The sequence below is a fragment of the Staurois parvus genome, unplaced genomic scaffold, assembly GCF_062004578.1.
Source record: "Staurois parvus isolate SC_StPar_1 unplaced genomic scaffold, SC_StPar_1.0 ptg000818l, whole genome shotgun sequence".
Taxonomy (NCBI): domain Eukaryota; kingdom Metazoa; phylum Chordata; class Amphibia; order Anura; family Ranidae; genus Staurois; species Staurois parvus.
Genome location: NW_028318614.1, coordinates 8134525 through 8150761, shown reverse-complemented (window position 1 = coordinate 8150761; position 16237 = coordinate 8134525). Strand labels below are relative to the sequence as shown.

At 42.5% G+C, this 16237-nt stretch overlaps 1 protein-coding gene across 2 annotated transcripts in view; it reads left to right on the top strand.

Annotated features, from left to right (window-relative positions):
- The window catches only part of CPSF7 (cleavage and polyadenylation specific factor 7), a 47279-nt gene that overhangs the window by 12833 nt on the left and 18209 nt on the right, over positions 1-16237 (top strand). For both annotated transcript variants that reach the window (XM_089655018.1, XM_089655017.1), the window contains exons 3-5: positions 5322-5425; positions 13440-13585; positions 15632-16064. In XM_089655018.1, the coding sequence (XP_089511144.1) occupies positions 5322-5425; positions 13440-13585; positions 15632-16064 (683 nt within the window). The remainder of the gene's footprint in view (positions 1-5321; positions 5426-13439; positions 13586-15631; positions 16065-16237) is intronic.

Genomic DNA, 16237 nt, shown 5'->3' with positions numbered 1-16237 from the left:
TGAATTCTTATTTTTATCCATTTCTGTTCACGATTTTTTAATTAATTTGCAATGTGCTTTTGAACTTATTAAAAAAAAAGTCAACTAGTAAGTTCACACAGTCCCCTCCCTCTTTGCATGTCCTAGCTCTCTCTACTTTTGGAAGACTCTAATTATTCTGTGCCAGCCCAGGGCTTTTACTCCTCCCCTCACATTACTACCATTTAGCTGCCAAGGCAGTAGTAAAGAGGAATACTATTGAGTGTCAACCTTGAGTGGGCTGGGGTAGCTGGAATCACATCAAAAATGGTGGTGCCCAGTAGCAATCTTGGGGCCTTTTTGATGTCTACACCAATGTTTTTCCAACACTTATCCAGTCAAGGCACCCTTTTTACATTATGAATGATCTTGAGGCACCCCATTCTAAAATGTTAGAAACTAAATTATGCAACATCCACACATGTCAGACTCCCAACATTAACCACTTGGCGACTGCCTACCGCAGTTATACTGCCACCACCCCAGCTGAGCTGTCATTTTCTACAGCACATGCTAATTAACGGGTCCCTGCCAATCATTTATGGCCAGAACTGGGTGATCGGCTCAGCGAATGACAGAAAAGAGCCCTGTGTTGTAAAGAACACAGGGCTCTCTAAAGACAGCAGCGATGTGCCCTTTTTTATTTTTCTCCCTGCAAAGCAGGGAGTAAAAACTGACCCATTCTACAAAGAGTAAGCATTAGTAAGCACACATTTAACCCCTTGATTGCCCCTAGATGTTAAACCATTCCCAGCCAGTGTCATTATTAGTGATATTATTATTATACAGTATTTATATAGTGCCGGAAAGGTTTGCTCAGCGCTGTACATTATAGTGGGGGACAGAACATGAGACAATACAGTAACAAAACAGTACACGAGGGGTTCGAGGGCCCTGCTCTTTCGAGCTTACAATCTAGGAGGGAGGGGAAAGTGGTGCAGGAGGAAGTGGCTGTGGGGGATGGAGTGGTAGGTGGAGTGGAGGAGATCGGCTGTTAGGTGAGGGTGGGGTAGGCTTCCCTGAAGAAATGGGTTTTCAAGGTGCGCCTAAAGGTGAGGAGGGTAGGTGACAGTCTGATGGATTGGGGTAGGGAGTTCCAGAGGATGGGGGAAGTCCTGGAGAAGTCCTGCAGTCGGGCGTGGGAATTTATTTTAATTTTTTTACGTTTTTTTTTCTATTGGATATGTTTTCTAACAGTAAATAAAAAAAACATTTAGAAATTTGCAGTCTTTTATTAAACTCTCCAGTATCTTCCTAACTATAGAAGTTAAACTAACAGGTCTATAATTACTTGGTAAAGATTTTGATCCCTTTTAAAATATTGACACCACATTGGCCTTATGCCAATCCAGTGGTACTATGCCAGTCATTAACCACTTTCCTACAGGGCATTTTCACCCCCTTCCTGCCCAGGCCAATTTTCAGCTTTCAGTGCTATCACACTTTGAATGACAATTGCGCGGTCATGCAACACTGTACCCATATGAATTTTTTAGCATTTTTTTGAGACGATAAAGCTTTAATTTGGTGGTATTTATTCACCACTGGGATTTTTATTTTTTTGCTATATAAATGAAAAAGTCCAAAAATTTTGAAAAAAGTGTTTTTCTTATAAAATTTTGCAAATAAATAATATTTCCTCATAAATCTTGGCCAAAATGTATTCAGTTATCTTTTTAGTAAAAAAAAAAAAATAACCCAAATTAGTTTATAAGCACAAATTATAATTTTTTAAAAAACATTTTTAATTTTTAATTTTTTTTTTATTTTTACATACTGATGCCCTAGCAGTACAGTGTCACCATGGTGACACTGTACTACTTGTGGGAGGAGGTGATTTTTTTTTCTTCACACTGATTGCTTTTACACCCATAAAGGATGTAAAAGCAATCATTTCTCCTTCTCTCTGGCTGCATTCTTGCAGCCATTGAGAACTACTGTGTGAGCTGTGATTGGTCACAGCTTGTCACATGGTACAAGGCTGTTGTGAATAGCCTTGTACCATGTGACCTCTGTGATCATTCACAGATTTCACACGTAGTAAGCAATGATGTCAGAAGTGACATTTTGCTCACTACTCTGCATGTGATCACTGATTGGGCAATCTGTGATCACATGATTGGGACCTCGCACAGAGGTCCCGTCCGACGATCGGTGTTCCACTGTGTCCAGAGGACACAGAGGGCGCCGGATTGTGGTGCTGCGCACTCCCAGGGAGCGCGCACGGCTTGAAACTGCGGGTGCCATTTATGAACGGCAACCTGCCCCTGGACTGACACCGTCCTGCCGTTTATAAACAGCGGGCGGACGGGAAGTGGTTAAAGGTAAATGTACATAAGATCTTCAGAAAGATTTTTGATAAAATGAATGGTCTGGTGCCAGGGTCTCTTTAAACTAGTACTAGAAAGCGTAATTCTCTTTGCTTGCTTATTTCAGACACTTTGATCAAAATGTGTAAGAATGTGCCTCTTTACCTACCAACAGAATGTAATTCTCTTTGCTTGGGATCCCACATTCAATATGCAGTATACATTGTATTCAAAGTTATAGATTTACATCAGCTGACTTTCCCTCTCCATTGTAGAAGCAAAATATGTATTCTATATATCACAATGTCTGAAAGAACTTTCAAAGGAATGTAGCAAAGCAGGACAGTTCACCACTGGACAATCCAGGAGACTGGAATTCCTAAAAAGTCAACAGGTGCCCAGCCAAAGTACTCGCCAGTATAACAAAGATTTAGCAATGTAAATAAATGAGCACTCCAGCTCAAAAACCCATTAAAGCAAACCTTGCATTAAAGTGTTCAGTCTGGGGAAAAAAAAAAAAGTCAGCAGCTATGAATACTAAAGCTGCTGACTTTTAATAAAAGGACACCTGTCGTCATTTGTTCAGGGATCCAGCAGCGTCCTCGCCTAGGCCTCTTCTTCACTAGCCTTGGGTTTCCCGGTGACAGCATCTTAAATGTGGCAGCTGGCTATGCTGCTTTCAGTTTCACAGCCGACTGCACTTTGTGAATGATCCTGCGGTCTTCTGGGACCTGTGATGTGACCCAGAAGACTGCAGGGAGGGAGGAGAACTTCCACTCTGATTGCTTAGGCGATTTGAGCGGAAGTAGGAGCGGACACATGTCAAAACTAGGTACCCGTTTCCCCCAAAATGACTTGCTTAAAATGGGAGAGAATGGGGGGAGGACTTAATCCAGAACTTAGAATAAAAAAACCACTCTCCTAAAAAATTAAATACAATTCCCCACAGCACCACCAACACCTTCACCCCAAAAGATGTACAAAAAATCAATAAACAGAAAATGCTGTACAATAAACCCTCAAAAACTATGTGCAGTCCAAAACCTATAAGTCCAATCTTTCAATCAAATTCTTCTCGTGTTCAAAAATTCCTCCGATAATATACCTCAAAAAGAAAAAATATTCACATAGTGCATTATCCTTTTATATATATCCAAATAATAGTGACTTCACTCAAGTGAATACCCAATCACATTAATCAGTGAAAAAGTGAACAAAGTGAAAAAAACTGTGAAGCCAAAATAATGAAAAACCACGTGAATGTGAATCACTCTTCAGTGCTCTAATCCAACCAGCACTGTGACACTTCTAAATAAGGAATGCATACCCTTACCAATATTCAGAAAAAAAGAAGCTTTTTCATATATCTTTCCCAAAAGAAGGTGGGAGACAGTCCTCCTATTTGGTCTTTACCCCATATAGTCTGCCTTCATATTATCATCAAGATCCACCAGCCTTGAAACTCCATATATCCATTCCATATAAATATAAGTATACAGGAAACACAAATAGCATAATACTGCCAGAACCAATCTTAAAAATAACTTTAATTAAGGTGCTCACATTTTGACAGCATAAAACCGCTTTAAAAGGTATTTAAAAGTATTTTACTGCAATCCAGGAAGTGCCCAGGGGAAATCAGACGATCCTCCCTCATCCAAAATGGCCGCCGTCAACTTCCGGTTCTCGTGTGCACGTTGACGTCACTTCCCTTGACGCGTTTCGTCATCGACTTAATCATAAGGGATCCCTTAATATGAAGGCAGACTATATGGAGTAAAGACCAATAGGAGGACTGTCTCCCACCTTCCTTTGGGAAAGATATATGAAAAAGCTTCTTTTTTTCTGAATATTGGTAAGGGTATGCATTTCTTATTTAGAAGTGTCACAGTGCTGGTTGGATTAGAGCACTGAAGAGTGATTCACATTCACGTGGTTTTTCATTATTTTGGCTTCACAGTTTTTTTTCACTTTGTTCACTTTTTCACTGATTAATGTGATTGGGTATTCACTTGAGTGAAGTCACTATTATTTGGATATATATAAAAGGATAATGCACTATGTGAATATTTTTTCTTTTTGAGGTATATTATCGGAGGAATTTTTGAACACGAGAAGAATTTGATTTAAAGATTGGACTTATAGGTTTTGGGCTGCACATAGTTTTTGAGGGTTTATTGTACAGCATTTTCTGTTTATTGATTTTTAATCCAGAACTTCCCCTTTGGGTGAAGTTCTGCTGTAATGTACCCAGGTCCACTGCCCAGTCCCCTTCTCCCCTTCAAAAATCACTTACTGTTATTTAGGCTTAAAATGTACCTTTTAAAGGAAAAGAGTTCTTATATTTGCCTAGCCCCCATTTTCTGGCACCTAGGTGAGGACATCACAATTCTTTTGGCTATATTCAGGGAAAACCAAATAGCTGAAATCTCATGATGCTCCAGTGGATTGGAATGTCTTCTACTACACCAGTGGTTCTCAACGTTCCTAATGCCGTGACCCTTTAACACAGTTCTTTATGTTGTGGTGACCCCCAACCATAAAATTATTTACCCAGTAATTATAATTCATGAAGTGTCATTTTTACCTCCAATACTGCTTCTTTCAACATAGTAGCAGCTTTTAACAGAGTAGCTGCTTTCAACACAGCTGCTGCTTTCTACACAGTAGCTGCTCTTTACACATCAGAAATATGTGTTTTCTGATGGTCTTAGACGACCCCTGTGAAAAGGTCATTCGACCCCCAAAGGGGTCGCGACCCACAGGTTGAGAACCACTGTACTACACAGTCCCACAGAAGTTGGTTACACTGAAACTGCCTTTCTCCACTTCCATTCATTTTCTAGTTATAATTTAAATGTGGCTGCAGTGGAGAACCACAGACAGTTCTTACGTAAGAACCTTCAGTATGGAAGTCTTTTTCTATATTTAGGCTTTGCCTTTTAAACTGCTATTTCTGCTTTTAATCCATTCCTGTGTGTTTTGATTTATTAGTGGACAACAGATCAGCAGCTCATTGCTGCCATCCGGTCCCTTGGTATCCGTGATCCTATTGAAGTGAAATTTGCAGAGAACCGTGCAAATGGCCAGTCCAAAGGGTGAGAAACGAATATTGTTTAATAAACTATGTTTTGTAAAGGTTTAAAAAAGGGAGCATTTTGTAACATTCACAAATAAGTTTCTTTATGCTATATCTTTGTGGTGTCAATGGTCATTTAATTTATTTATTTAAACTCAAGCCCTCCTTTCTGATCATGTTTCAGTGTACACCCATGATTGGGGTGTAACTCAACACATCCTATAAACCCCACCCACTTATTGAATAGAATGTTTCTTCTCTCTCCTTATTTAAATTTTGTTGCGGCTGTGGGTGTCTGTGAATGAATATTCTACATGTCCCATCTACCACCATGCCAGACAGATCTCCATGGAGCACAAGTGCAGTAATGTCATCTTGAAGTCCATTGATACTTCCAATAGCCTCATAACCGAAAGTTCACATCTCCATATGGATTTACTGCTAGAAGAAAGTCTGCAGGAGCCTGAGCATCATATCTGCAATCCAGTGATGCAATTGCAATGCGGGCTCCAGTGTAAAAATGAATGCACATTTTATTTAACCTCTTCGCGCCAGCCGCACACAAATGTGCGGCCTCCCGGCGTCTGGGCCTAGATGCTGAGCGGCCTCACATTTGTGCAATTAGCAAAAAAACATATGTGCTGAGAGCGTGCACCCTGCGCTGTTAGCACACATGTCCGCTACTCACGGAAAAGGTCCCGGTCTGCTCTTTCGATTGGGACCTTTCCCGATCATGTGACTGCCGTGGCGACGCGTGACAGCGGTCACATGATCCCTAAACCCCGTCCCGGCTTCTGAAACTCTTAAAGGGCCGGGAGGCGCCGGCGGGAAGGGGTTAATCAGTGTGGATGGATTTATTTATTTTATGAAGATGGACTTAGCCATCAAATATAAGAAATCTGCCTGTAAGTAGCCAGCACTAGGTAAATTCTGTTTCCATTGCTTTTTTAAAGCGGTATTAAACCCAAATGTATACATTTATTATATTGCAGCTTACCAATGTGGTGGCTGCATTCATTTTCTTTTTTAGGCTTCCTTTCCTTTTTTTTCACCCAGTGATCCGGCCAGTAAATCTGTTTCTCAACAGAACAAATGGTCCTGTAGATGTAGCAGTTACAGGGTGTAAACCACTGTCAGTGGTGCTTACAGCCCTGGCCAAAAGTGTTGAGAATTACACAAGTATTTAACTGCAAGGAAACACATGCGGTCTTCATTGCTTTGAAGAAAAAGGGATTTAAAAGCAAGGATATTGCTGTTACTAAAATTGCACCTAAATCAACCATTTATTGGATCATCAAGAACTTTATGGAGAGAGCTTCAGTTATGAAGAAGGCTTCAGGGCGCCCAAGAAAGACCAGCGAGCACGACAGGGTGTGGAAATGTTTTAAAAAACTACTTGTCCACGAACTAAATCGGTGTCCCAATCTACTTTTCCTCATAACAATCTACTTGTCCAGATTAAAAAAAATTTTTTTTTAACTAAAACTGTATTTAAATCGGAGGTTTTATTAGGAAGGTCTGGGACTTTTAAAAACGAAAGGGGCTTTATGGCGACTTAACCGTTAAATATTTTTAACATTGCGCTGTTTATCTCCTCCTCCCATCCCTGCCTGTCTCCAGCACCGCACCCGGGGATTGGCAGGGAGGAGAGAAACCTTGCAGTGTAATGAGCACTGATTGGCTGCTCCTCAGGAAAGGGGAGTGTCCAGCTTATCCTTTATCCCTTTCGGTGCCAGAGCCATTTTTGCACACGTTTAAAAAATCATTTTAGGCCTGAAGATTACATAAAACCCCTAACATATATTTTCTGAAAGCAGAGAACCTAGAGAATAAAATAGCAGTAGTTCCAATTTTGTATGTTGCATGATATTACCGCAAAATAGATATCCAACTTAATCTAACCTTAAATTTGTGTGCGCTCGTGAAATGGCTACGAACTTTAGTACCCTATATTTTCTATAGGTTGACACTTTTAAAGCCCCTTATAGGTCATCAGTTTAGCGTTACGGAGGTCTGGTGCTAGAATTATTGCTCTCAATCTGGCATGAGCAGCGATATGTGGATCGTTTTCATGCGTAGGCGCCCCTGCGTGTGCTTTTACGTTTGTGTGTATATGTGGGGGTCTCAAATTTTTTTGGGGGGGGAGAGGGGTGGTATGTGCTTGTGTGTAACTTTAATTTTTTACAATTAAAAAGAAATATTTTTTTGGGTGACAGGTTATCTTTATTGAGGTGTTCGGAGTCTAAAAGACCCTGCATGTCTCCCCTGTGCTTCACTTAAAGTAATGTGGCGCACATTACTTTCTTTCCCCGCCTCCATGGCCGGGAATCTCTCAACGGGGACCCGGAAATGACATCATAACGTCACTTCTGGGTCAGGACAAGAAGGGGAGGGGAGCGGACGTGGCTGTGTGGAAGCAATTGGGCGGCAGCGGTGCCGCCTGAATGCATCCATCTGACAGATGAGCCGACTGCTTGCCTGGACTAAAGGTAGGAAAAAAAACCTACCTGCTCGATGCCTGGAACTACATGCCCCGGGCGTCAGGTGATAGGAATCGGACATCCATGCACCAGGACCGTCTCCTAAAGTTGATACAGCTGCAGGATTGGGGCACCACCAGTGCAGCGCTGGCTCAGGTGTGAGTGAATCTGCACACACAGGAAGGCGAAGACTTTTGGAGGATGGCCTAGTGTCAAGAAGGGCAGCAAAGAAGCCACTTCTCTCCAGGAAAAACATCAGGGACACGCTGATATTCTGCAAAAGATACAGGGATTGGACTGCTGAGGACTGGGGTAAAGTCATTGTCTCTGATGAATCCCCTTTTCCAATTGTTTGGGGAATCTGGAAAAAACTTGTCCGGAGAGGAAAAGGTGAGTGCTACCATCAGTCCTGTGTCATGCCAACAGTAAAACATCCTGAGACCATTCATAGGTTTGGTTCTCAGCCAAGGGAGTGGGCTCACTCACAGTTTTGCCTAAGAACGCAGCTACGAATAAAGAATGGTACAAAAACATCCTCCTAGAGCAACTTCTCCTAAGCATCCAAGAACAGTTTGGTGAGGAACAATGCCTTTCCCAGCATGATGGAGCACCTTGCAAAAGTGATAACTAAGTGGCTTGGGGAACAAAACATTGAAACTTTTGGTCCATGGCCAGGAAACTCCCCAGACCTTAATCCCATTGAGAACTTGTCAATCGTCGAGGCGGGTGAACAAAAAAAAACCCCACAAATTCTGACAGACTCCAAGCATTGATTATGCAAGGATGGGCTGCCATCAGTCAGGATATGGCCCAGAATTTGAATGACACCATGCCAGGGTGAATAGCAAAGGTCTTGAAAAAGAAGGGTCAACACTGTCTCTTTGCATAAATTTAATGTTATTGTCTATAAAAGCCTATGACACTTAAGAAATGCTTGTAATTATACTTCAGTATACCATAGTAATATCTGACAAAAGGAACACCTGAAGCAGCAGACTTGGTGAAAATTAATATTTGTGTCATTCTCAAAACTTTTATCCATGCCTGGGACAAATTTTTATTCATGTAAAACCTTTATCCTGAGTGGAGGCACCATAATACAGGAGGTGTGTTGCTAGCAAGTTCACAAGGTGAAAACTGTGGGAAGGAAGCCAGAAAAAGAAAAATGCATCTGCCACATCTACGGATTGGTAAGCTGCAAATGTAGTCCCTGCATGACAGGGTGGCTCCATGCTACAAAGAGCTAAGAGACACCCTAAAACAGGAAACCTGGGGCAATGGTCCTGGCAGGAGCCATATTGGAACACGTGTAAGGAATAAAAGATAAAGAAGCTGCATACTCAGTGGTTAAATCAGCTGCTGAAACTGCTTAAAGTCTGAGGGCCTAACATCATTTTAAAGTAGGGATCCTAGTGTATCCTTTCACATGGAATGGTGAACTGTGAATGAATTGGAATGTACAAGCTATGTCAAAGCAAAGAGAAACTGGCTGATGTTCATCTATGAGACCATATAGTAATCGGAAATAAGAGACCATTTGTTACTACATATTGGCCATTTAAGATGAAAAGGACATTCGAGGAGGCAATTATTTTAATCTCTTGGTGGCGGAGGACATGGTATATTTTCACAAAAGTAGGGACCATTGTTCTAAATGTATTCCCCTTTGAAGAAGAATTGAGTAAGCCATTATTTGCACACATTCCAGTTTTAGTTATTTCGAAGTGTGGTGGAACAGGTTTTAAGACTCACTCAAGGGTAGGTTTCAAGGCCTTTCTTTATACAGACAACCCTTTTCGAAGAAACAATTTTACTTTTCTCTGAGTATTTACATTCAGGGACCTATGTGACATTTTACATATGGTGTTCTTCTGTGAAGATGAAACACCTTTCCACAACTAGTCTTTTGACATGCAAGTATCATGCTTAGAAATAATCACAACACTGACCAGCTGTTCATGGACACTGGATATCCTTTCCATACTTTATATCCTTCCAGAGTGGAAAAATCTGCAGCATTGTTCACTGGTCTGTTAGATCATGCAGAACTTCAAGAAGTCTGCCAAATTCTTCAGTTTCTGTCCTCTGCCAGCAGCAGTGGAATTTAGGATTAGTACGTGTACAGTAAATAACATTGGTCAAATAGGGGAAGCAGAGGATGACATTTTAATATGGCCAGTCCATGTGAGATATCCGTCATCCATGAGTTTTCACCAGGCAGTTCAGCTTTGATTTGGAATGATATGTTTAGATGTAGCCCTAGGTCTTGTACACGAGCCTTAACTTATATAAGCAGTAGTTTTGACTGGAGCAGTATGCAGGGGAAAGTGTTGTGACCACTGGAAATTTGAACTGCCGCTTCTGTGTGAGAGCAGTGGTTCAACTTTAAAGGGTGTTGCTAGCAGAGGGTTTTTAAACCCCTTACTGCTGCACGTCCTTTCTAATAGACATAGAAAAGAGAGCATGTTTAATATGGTATTTACAGTGGGTATAGAAACTAATCACCCCCCCCCCCCCCCTTAAACTAATCACATTTTGTTGCTTTGCAGCCTGAAATTAAGACACACAGTTTTTGTTTTATCCAGCTGCATTTACTCAGTGCAGCTTATAACATCCAAGTGTAGGATATAACACCAACGTGGCAGAAATAAAATAAAAATTCAAAAACAGAATCCGTGAGAAAAAGGATCACCCCTCTCCTAAAAATTATTTGTAAGCTCAAGTCAGGTGTAACTAATCACCTTCTCAATGGCACACAAAGCCATTTGATGATCAGCTGTGGTCATTTTAAATTAACTCAGCATGAAAAGAGCTTTCCTGGAGCATTTCAGTCCCTGGTAGTGCAACTGAAAGCAGAGTTCCAGGCGTTTTCGTGTTTACTACAAGTCATCAGCTACAAAAACTGTGTGTATAACCTGCGCAGAGGACTAATCTATTAGACTGGCTGCTGCTAGCAAAATCACAAATGTGTACCGGTTAACAAATGTATGAGTGCAGACATAAAGTAGTTTTTGGGAGAGGCAGCACAGCAATTTTTAAGTAATAAATGAATGAACTCCCTACTACACAAAGAGTCGCCACAAATGTGCATGTGCTGTAATGCCCCGTGGGCTGGCAATTATATCCTTCCTCTCCAGTGACTAAATCCTAAATAAACCAATAAGCAAATCTAAGGTGCTTAAACGACAATAGTCCTAAAAATAGCACATATACAATGCCATAAACTGTGTACACAGTGAAATTGTATAAAAAAAAATATATGTGTGTGTCCAAATAATGTGCAAACATATAAAAGTTCCAAAACAATTGTAAGTTCCAAAGAAAAGCCAAAGAAACCCCCATTCGCATCCGGTGTGAATATTAAGTGATACAGTAATAAATCTTATCCATAGCAATTCTCTGTGCATAGTGCTCCAATTAGTGCTCCCCCTCACTCACCAGAGATAATTGACCACCTGGAATAGTAGGTCAAATATGAGATGTTGCAGCGCTCTCCTGCAGAAAAGTTGGCCGTTTGTGTGGTCTTGGCACCTCTATACGCTGATGACAGACTCCATAGTGGAAACACCTCTAGATCAATCGATTGCGACAAAACTCCTCCACCACCGTAAAAACATCAAAGGGAAACTTCCATAGCGTAACACAGTATTTATTAGGTAAAAAAATGTTTAAAATTACACTTACATAAAAACCATGTGCATGGCACTTTAAATCCCAGAAAAAAGCAATTCCTTCTCGGAGGACAAGTGTAGCGCTATCAAGCCCAACCCTACATGTCTCGTCGTAGGACCTCATCAGGAGCTGCTGACTTTTAATAAACACACACTTACCTGTCCCAGAGTCCAGCGATGTTCTTGCGTGCAGTCCCTTCTCTCCTCCATGGTGCTGGCATCTAAACTGTGGGAACCAGTCTGTGACAGCTTGTGGCTTCACAGCCTGGTGCCCACTGTGCATGTGCGAGTCGGGCCGCGCCTCCTAATTGGTCCAGCAGTCTCCTGGGACCTGTGAAAGTTCTCAGGAGACTGCAGGAGAGAGAAGGGGGGTGAACTTCTGGCCGTGATGAACTGAGCCGGAAGTGGGAGCGGGTACCTGTCAAAAACAGGTATCTGCCCCCCCCCCCCAAAAGGTGCCAAATATGGCAATGGAGGGGGAGGAGTCAAATAAGCGGAGCTTCCACTTTTAAGTGGAACTCCACTTGAAGCAAACATCAACTTTTAAAAATAAAAAATAAAAATGTTTTGACATGTTGGGGTTATATCAGTAAATACAGCTGGATAAAAAAAACAATGTCTGTCTTCATTTCAGGCTGCAAAGCAACAAAACGTGATTCTCATCTATACTCACTGTATAGCCTGACTGCATTATAGTACTACATTGGGAGGCTGTAATTGGCCTTTAAATTAACATTGTCAGATCATAAACAATCTCCAGTAAGCTTTTCCTGCAAAAAAAAAAAAAAAAAAGGTAAACGCTTACATCCCTCACTGCCTGCACTGTTGATCACTGCTCTGAAACTGTCAGGAGTGTCTATGCTCAGTGGGTCCTCCCGCTGACCCCTACATCACTACAGGACACCTTATTAATGTGTAGGCCAGCAAGGGAAAGTCCTTATCAATCCTGGAGACAAAGACGTTCAAGTTTTTTCTGCCTTCTAGGTGCCTAAATTGCTTTTGATTTGACATTGTTGCTTTACATATAAAGTCCAATCCAATGTGTTCCATCCCCCAGCTTGAACCTGTTTAACAATGCATGCACCATATCGGTGGCATCCCTCTAGAAGCTGGAAATCACTATAGTAGACACCTGTACACCAATGATCTCCATTAGCCTCTGGGTCCCCGTGCTTACTGACTGCCTTACTGCAAATACAGGAGGTCAGACGTGCAACACGGGCGCCATTCAGATACTGCTTTACATTTTTCTCAGGGAATGCAAAGTGTTCTCTGATTAGCCAAGGTGGAGAGGCAGGACAGTGCTGACTCTCAGAATACAATAGCCTGGAGCTGAGATTTTATCCATGATGGATTCTATGGATTTCTTTATATGTATTGCCAGCTTATGTCTCCTTTTGCCATTTTTGTGTTTAACAGATGATTTTTTTTTTTCTGAAAGCAACAAAAATCAGTGCTAATTAGCAAAGATTTCTTGCTGAAAGAAACTGTAATTAGGTGGAACTGGATTTATTTTTTTTATTTAAGATTTTAGCTTTGATATGGGGGTTAATTGAAGTGTTTTCATTTTTGTGTTTAGTTGTACTTTAAGGCAGTTGAACACATGGGGAGCAATGTTCCTTTATCCTCCATTCTCAAGCAGGAATGTATGAATAGCTTACCCATAGCCAAAGAGGAAAGCAAAGGGAAAGTCTTTCTCCTGCCTTTCCATCGGTCTGGAGGCCACACAGAATTTCTAATTTCTTAAGTCCATTTTGAGGTATGAAATGTGAACATGTACGTTTGTGAATGTTACCAAATGCTTTTCATGCAGAAAAAAGGAGATTTTCATTTTAATGTAAAAAGTGTCGATTCCGTCTTAAAGTTTCCTCCTCCTCCTTAGGTATGCAGAAGTGGTGGTTTCCTCAGAAACATCTGCAAACCAGATCTTGGAACAGTTGCCTCTCAAGAAGATAAATGGGGAGAAGCCTGATGTTCGACCAGCAAACCGCCAGAGCCTTTCCTTTTTTGAAGATTTGGCGCGAAAGAGTAAGATCATAGCGGAATGCTTGGCTTATGTTAAAACCACCTTTAAGCCTAGAAGAAAAAACTATCAAGTAGAAGTTAGTGTTAGTTTTGGACTGTTTGGAGATCTGCAGCCAGAATCTGTGGTTCATTTATACAGTAGTTATACATATACCCCAGGTTTAAGGGCTTGTTCACACCATACATGCATGGAAACTGACGAACAGATTTCACATGCAGAGACATCAGTTTTCATGCGTGCTTCAATGAGTTTTATACATGTTGCAGATGCCTGTGCAGAAAAAATCTGCATGTGATACTAGTGTTGTGGTGTGAACAGGGCACATAGAGAACAATTGATTTTGTTGTGCCCTTGCAGAATACTTCTAGAAAAACTGACATCTCTGCACCATGATGTGAACGAGCCCTACCTGACCATAAGACGCACTTAGATTTTAGAGGAGGAAAACAGGAAAAAAGACCAGAGACTGCGGACACAGCACAGGCGATGACCAGAGACTGCGGACACAGCACAGGCGATGACCAGAGACTGCGGACACAGCACAGGCGATGACCAGAGACTGCGGACACAGCACAGGCGATGACCAGAGACTGCGGACACAGCACAGGCGATGACCAGAGACTGCGGACACAGCACAGGCGATGACCAGAGACTGCGGACACAGCACAGGCGATGACCAGAGACTGCGGACACAGCACAGGCGATGACCAGAGACTGCGGACACAGCACAGGCGATGACCAGAGACTGCGGACACAGCACAGGCGATGACCAGAGACTGCGGACACAGCACAGGCGATGACCAGAGACTGTGGACACAGCACAGGGGATGACCAGAGACTGTGGACACAGCACAGGGGATGACCAGAGACTGTGGACACAGCACAGGGGATGACTAGAGACTGCGGACACAGCACAGGGGATGACTAGAGACTGCGGACACAGCACAGGCGATGACCAGAGACTGCGGACACAGCACAGGCGATGACCAGAGACTATGGGCCTTTGGGGAGCGGAGGGAGCAGGTAACCGAATTTGACAGGTACACGCTCCCACTTCCACGGAGTTGTCCTCCCCCCCCCCCCCCCCCCTCCCCGTAATCTGCTGGGACACGTGACAGGTCTCAGAAGATTATAGGGCCATTCACAAAGCGCACGCTTCTCTCGCATGCGCAGTGGGCACCTGGCTGTGAAGTTGCAAGCTGTCACAGCCGAGTGCCCATGCTGGTGCCGGGAAGAGAAGACTGAGGACACCGCTGGACCGAGGAACAGGTGGGATTGCTAGAGGTCTGCAGAGAAGAGACGAGCAGCCAGCCCGGTATTCTAACACGGGGAGAATACTGGGCTGGCTGTTCCATATTCGCTCCATAAGACGCACAGACCTTTTCCCCCATTCTTTGGGGGGGGAGTCCGTCTTATGGAGTGAAAAATATGGAAAATCTGGTAGGAATAGTGGGTATTTCTAATTTATTAATCTTGAATATTTGTTCTACTTAAACTAAGCGTGTGTAATTTATGTGGCATATAATTATGTGTCACATACTGTACACAGGGGACTAGGGGCATGTATATTGAGGGACTGCTTACTTTTTTTTTTTTTAGTGCTCACCAGTGGTATGACATTACAGTTTTCTTAATCTTGAATGTATTAAGGACTGACCCCAAACCCTGTGACTCATAGGATTGTTGATTTGCTGTCAATGAGTTTCAGTTGTGCAGGGAAGATACTACACCCCATTCGACATACACATGGCAATGCAATATTATGTGGGTTAGTGTTTTTAGTGCTTTTACTATTGCAATAAAGCATTTTTCATTTTGGTATGTTGCTTCCTTTTATAGGTTTTGGCAGAGTTATGTGTAGCTTGATTTGCAGCAGTGTAGTAGATCCACAGAGAAGGAAGTGAGTGTATTAAGATCTGTTCTTGAATTGTCACCTGAGGTTCATTTCAAGGTTTTCTTTTTCAGTTATATGTGATAAGTTTGAGCCGCACTTTTGCAACATAATGTCAAATTTCTGCTTCCTGTTTTTCTCCTTTCTTTTTCTACAGAAATTCCTCCCAGAGTTAGTTCAAAGGGATCTGTGGACTCAGCAGATTGTTCTTCAAACTTCAATGACTCTGCTGCTTCATCACCACACCCAGAGACTCCTAAAAACATAGTGCCGTACTTTGCACGGCCTCCTTTCATGGAAAGCCCTTCCCGCATCCCTGTCATGACTCTGCCGAGACCTCCTATATCTGTTCCACCTCCTCCTTCACCTTCAATGCCTCCTACATACCGTGCTCCTCCAATTCCTCCTCTGCACTATCCGCACCTCATGCCTCCTCCACCAAGGCTGCCACCTCTCTTAGGTATGCCTCCCCCAACTGGTGTGCCTCCTGCTCTTCATCTAAACCCTGCTTTCTTCCCACCTCCGAGTTCTGTGCTAGGACCCCCACCTGATCCCTTCAAGTTGATTCCTAACCCCTACGGACCAGGAAGGTGAGTGTCACCACATGGTATCATGATGTCTTTAATAAGAAATGTTTGTCAACTTAGCACTGTAGGTTGGAGGCCACTGTTGCTGATATCACCCTAAAAATGCCACATTTGAAAAGAAGGTGGTGGAGGATGGCTGTACGGGAAACTGAACAGATGTTCCCTGACTCCTAGAC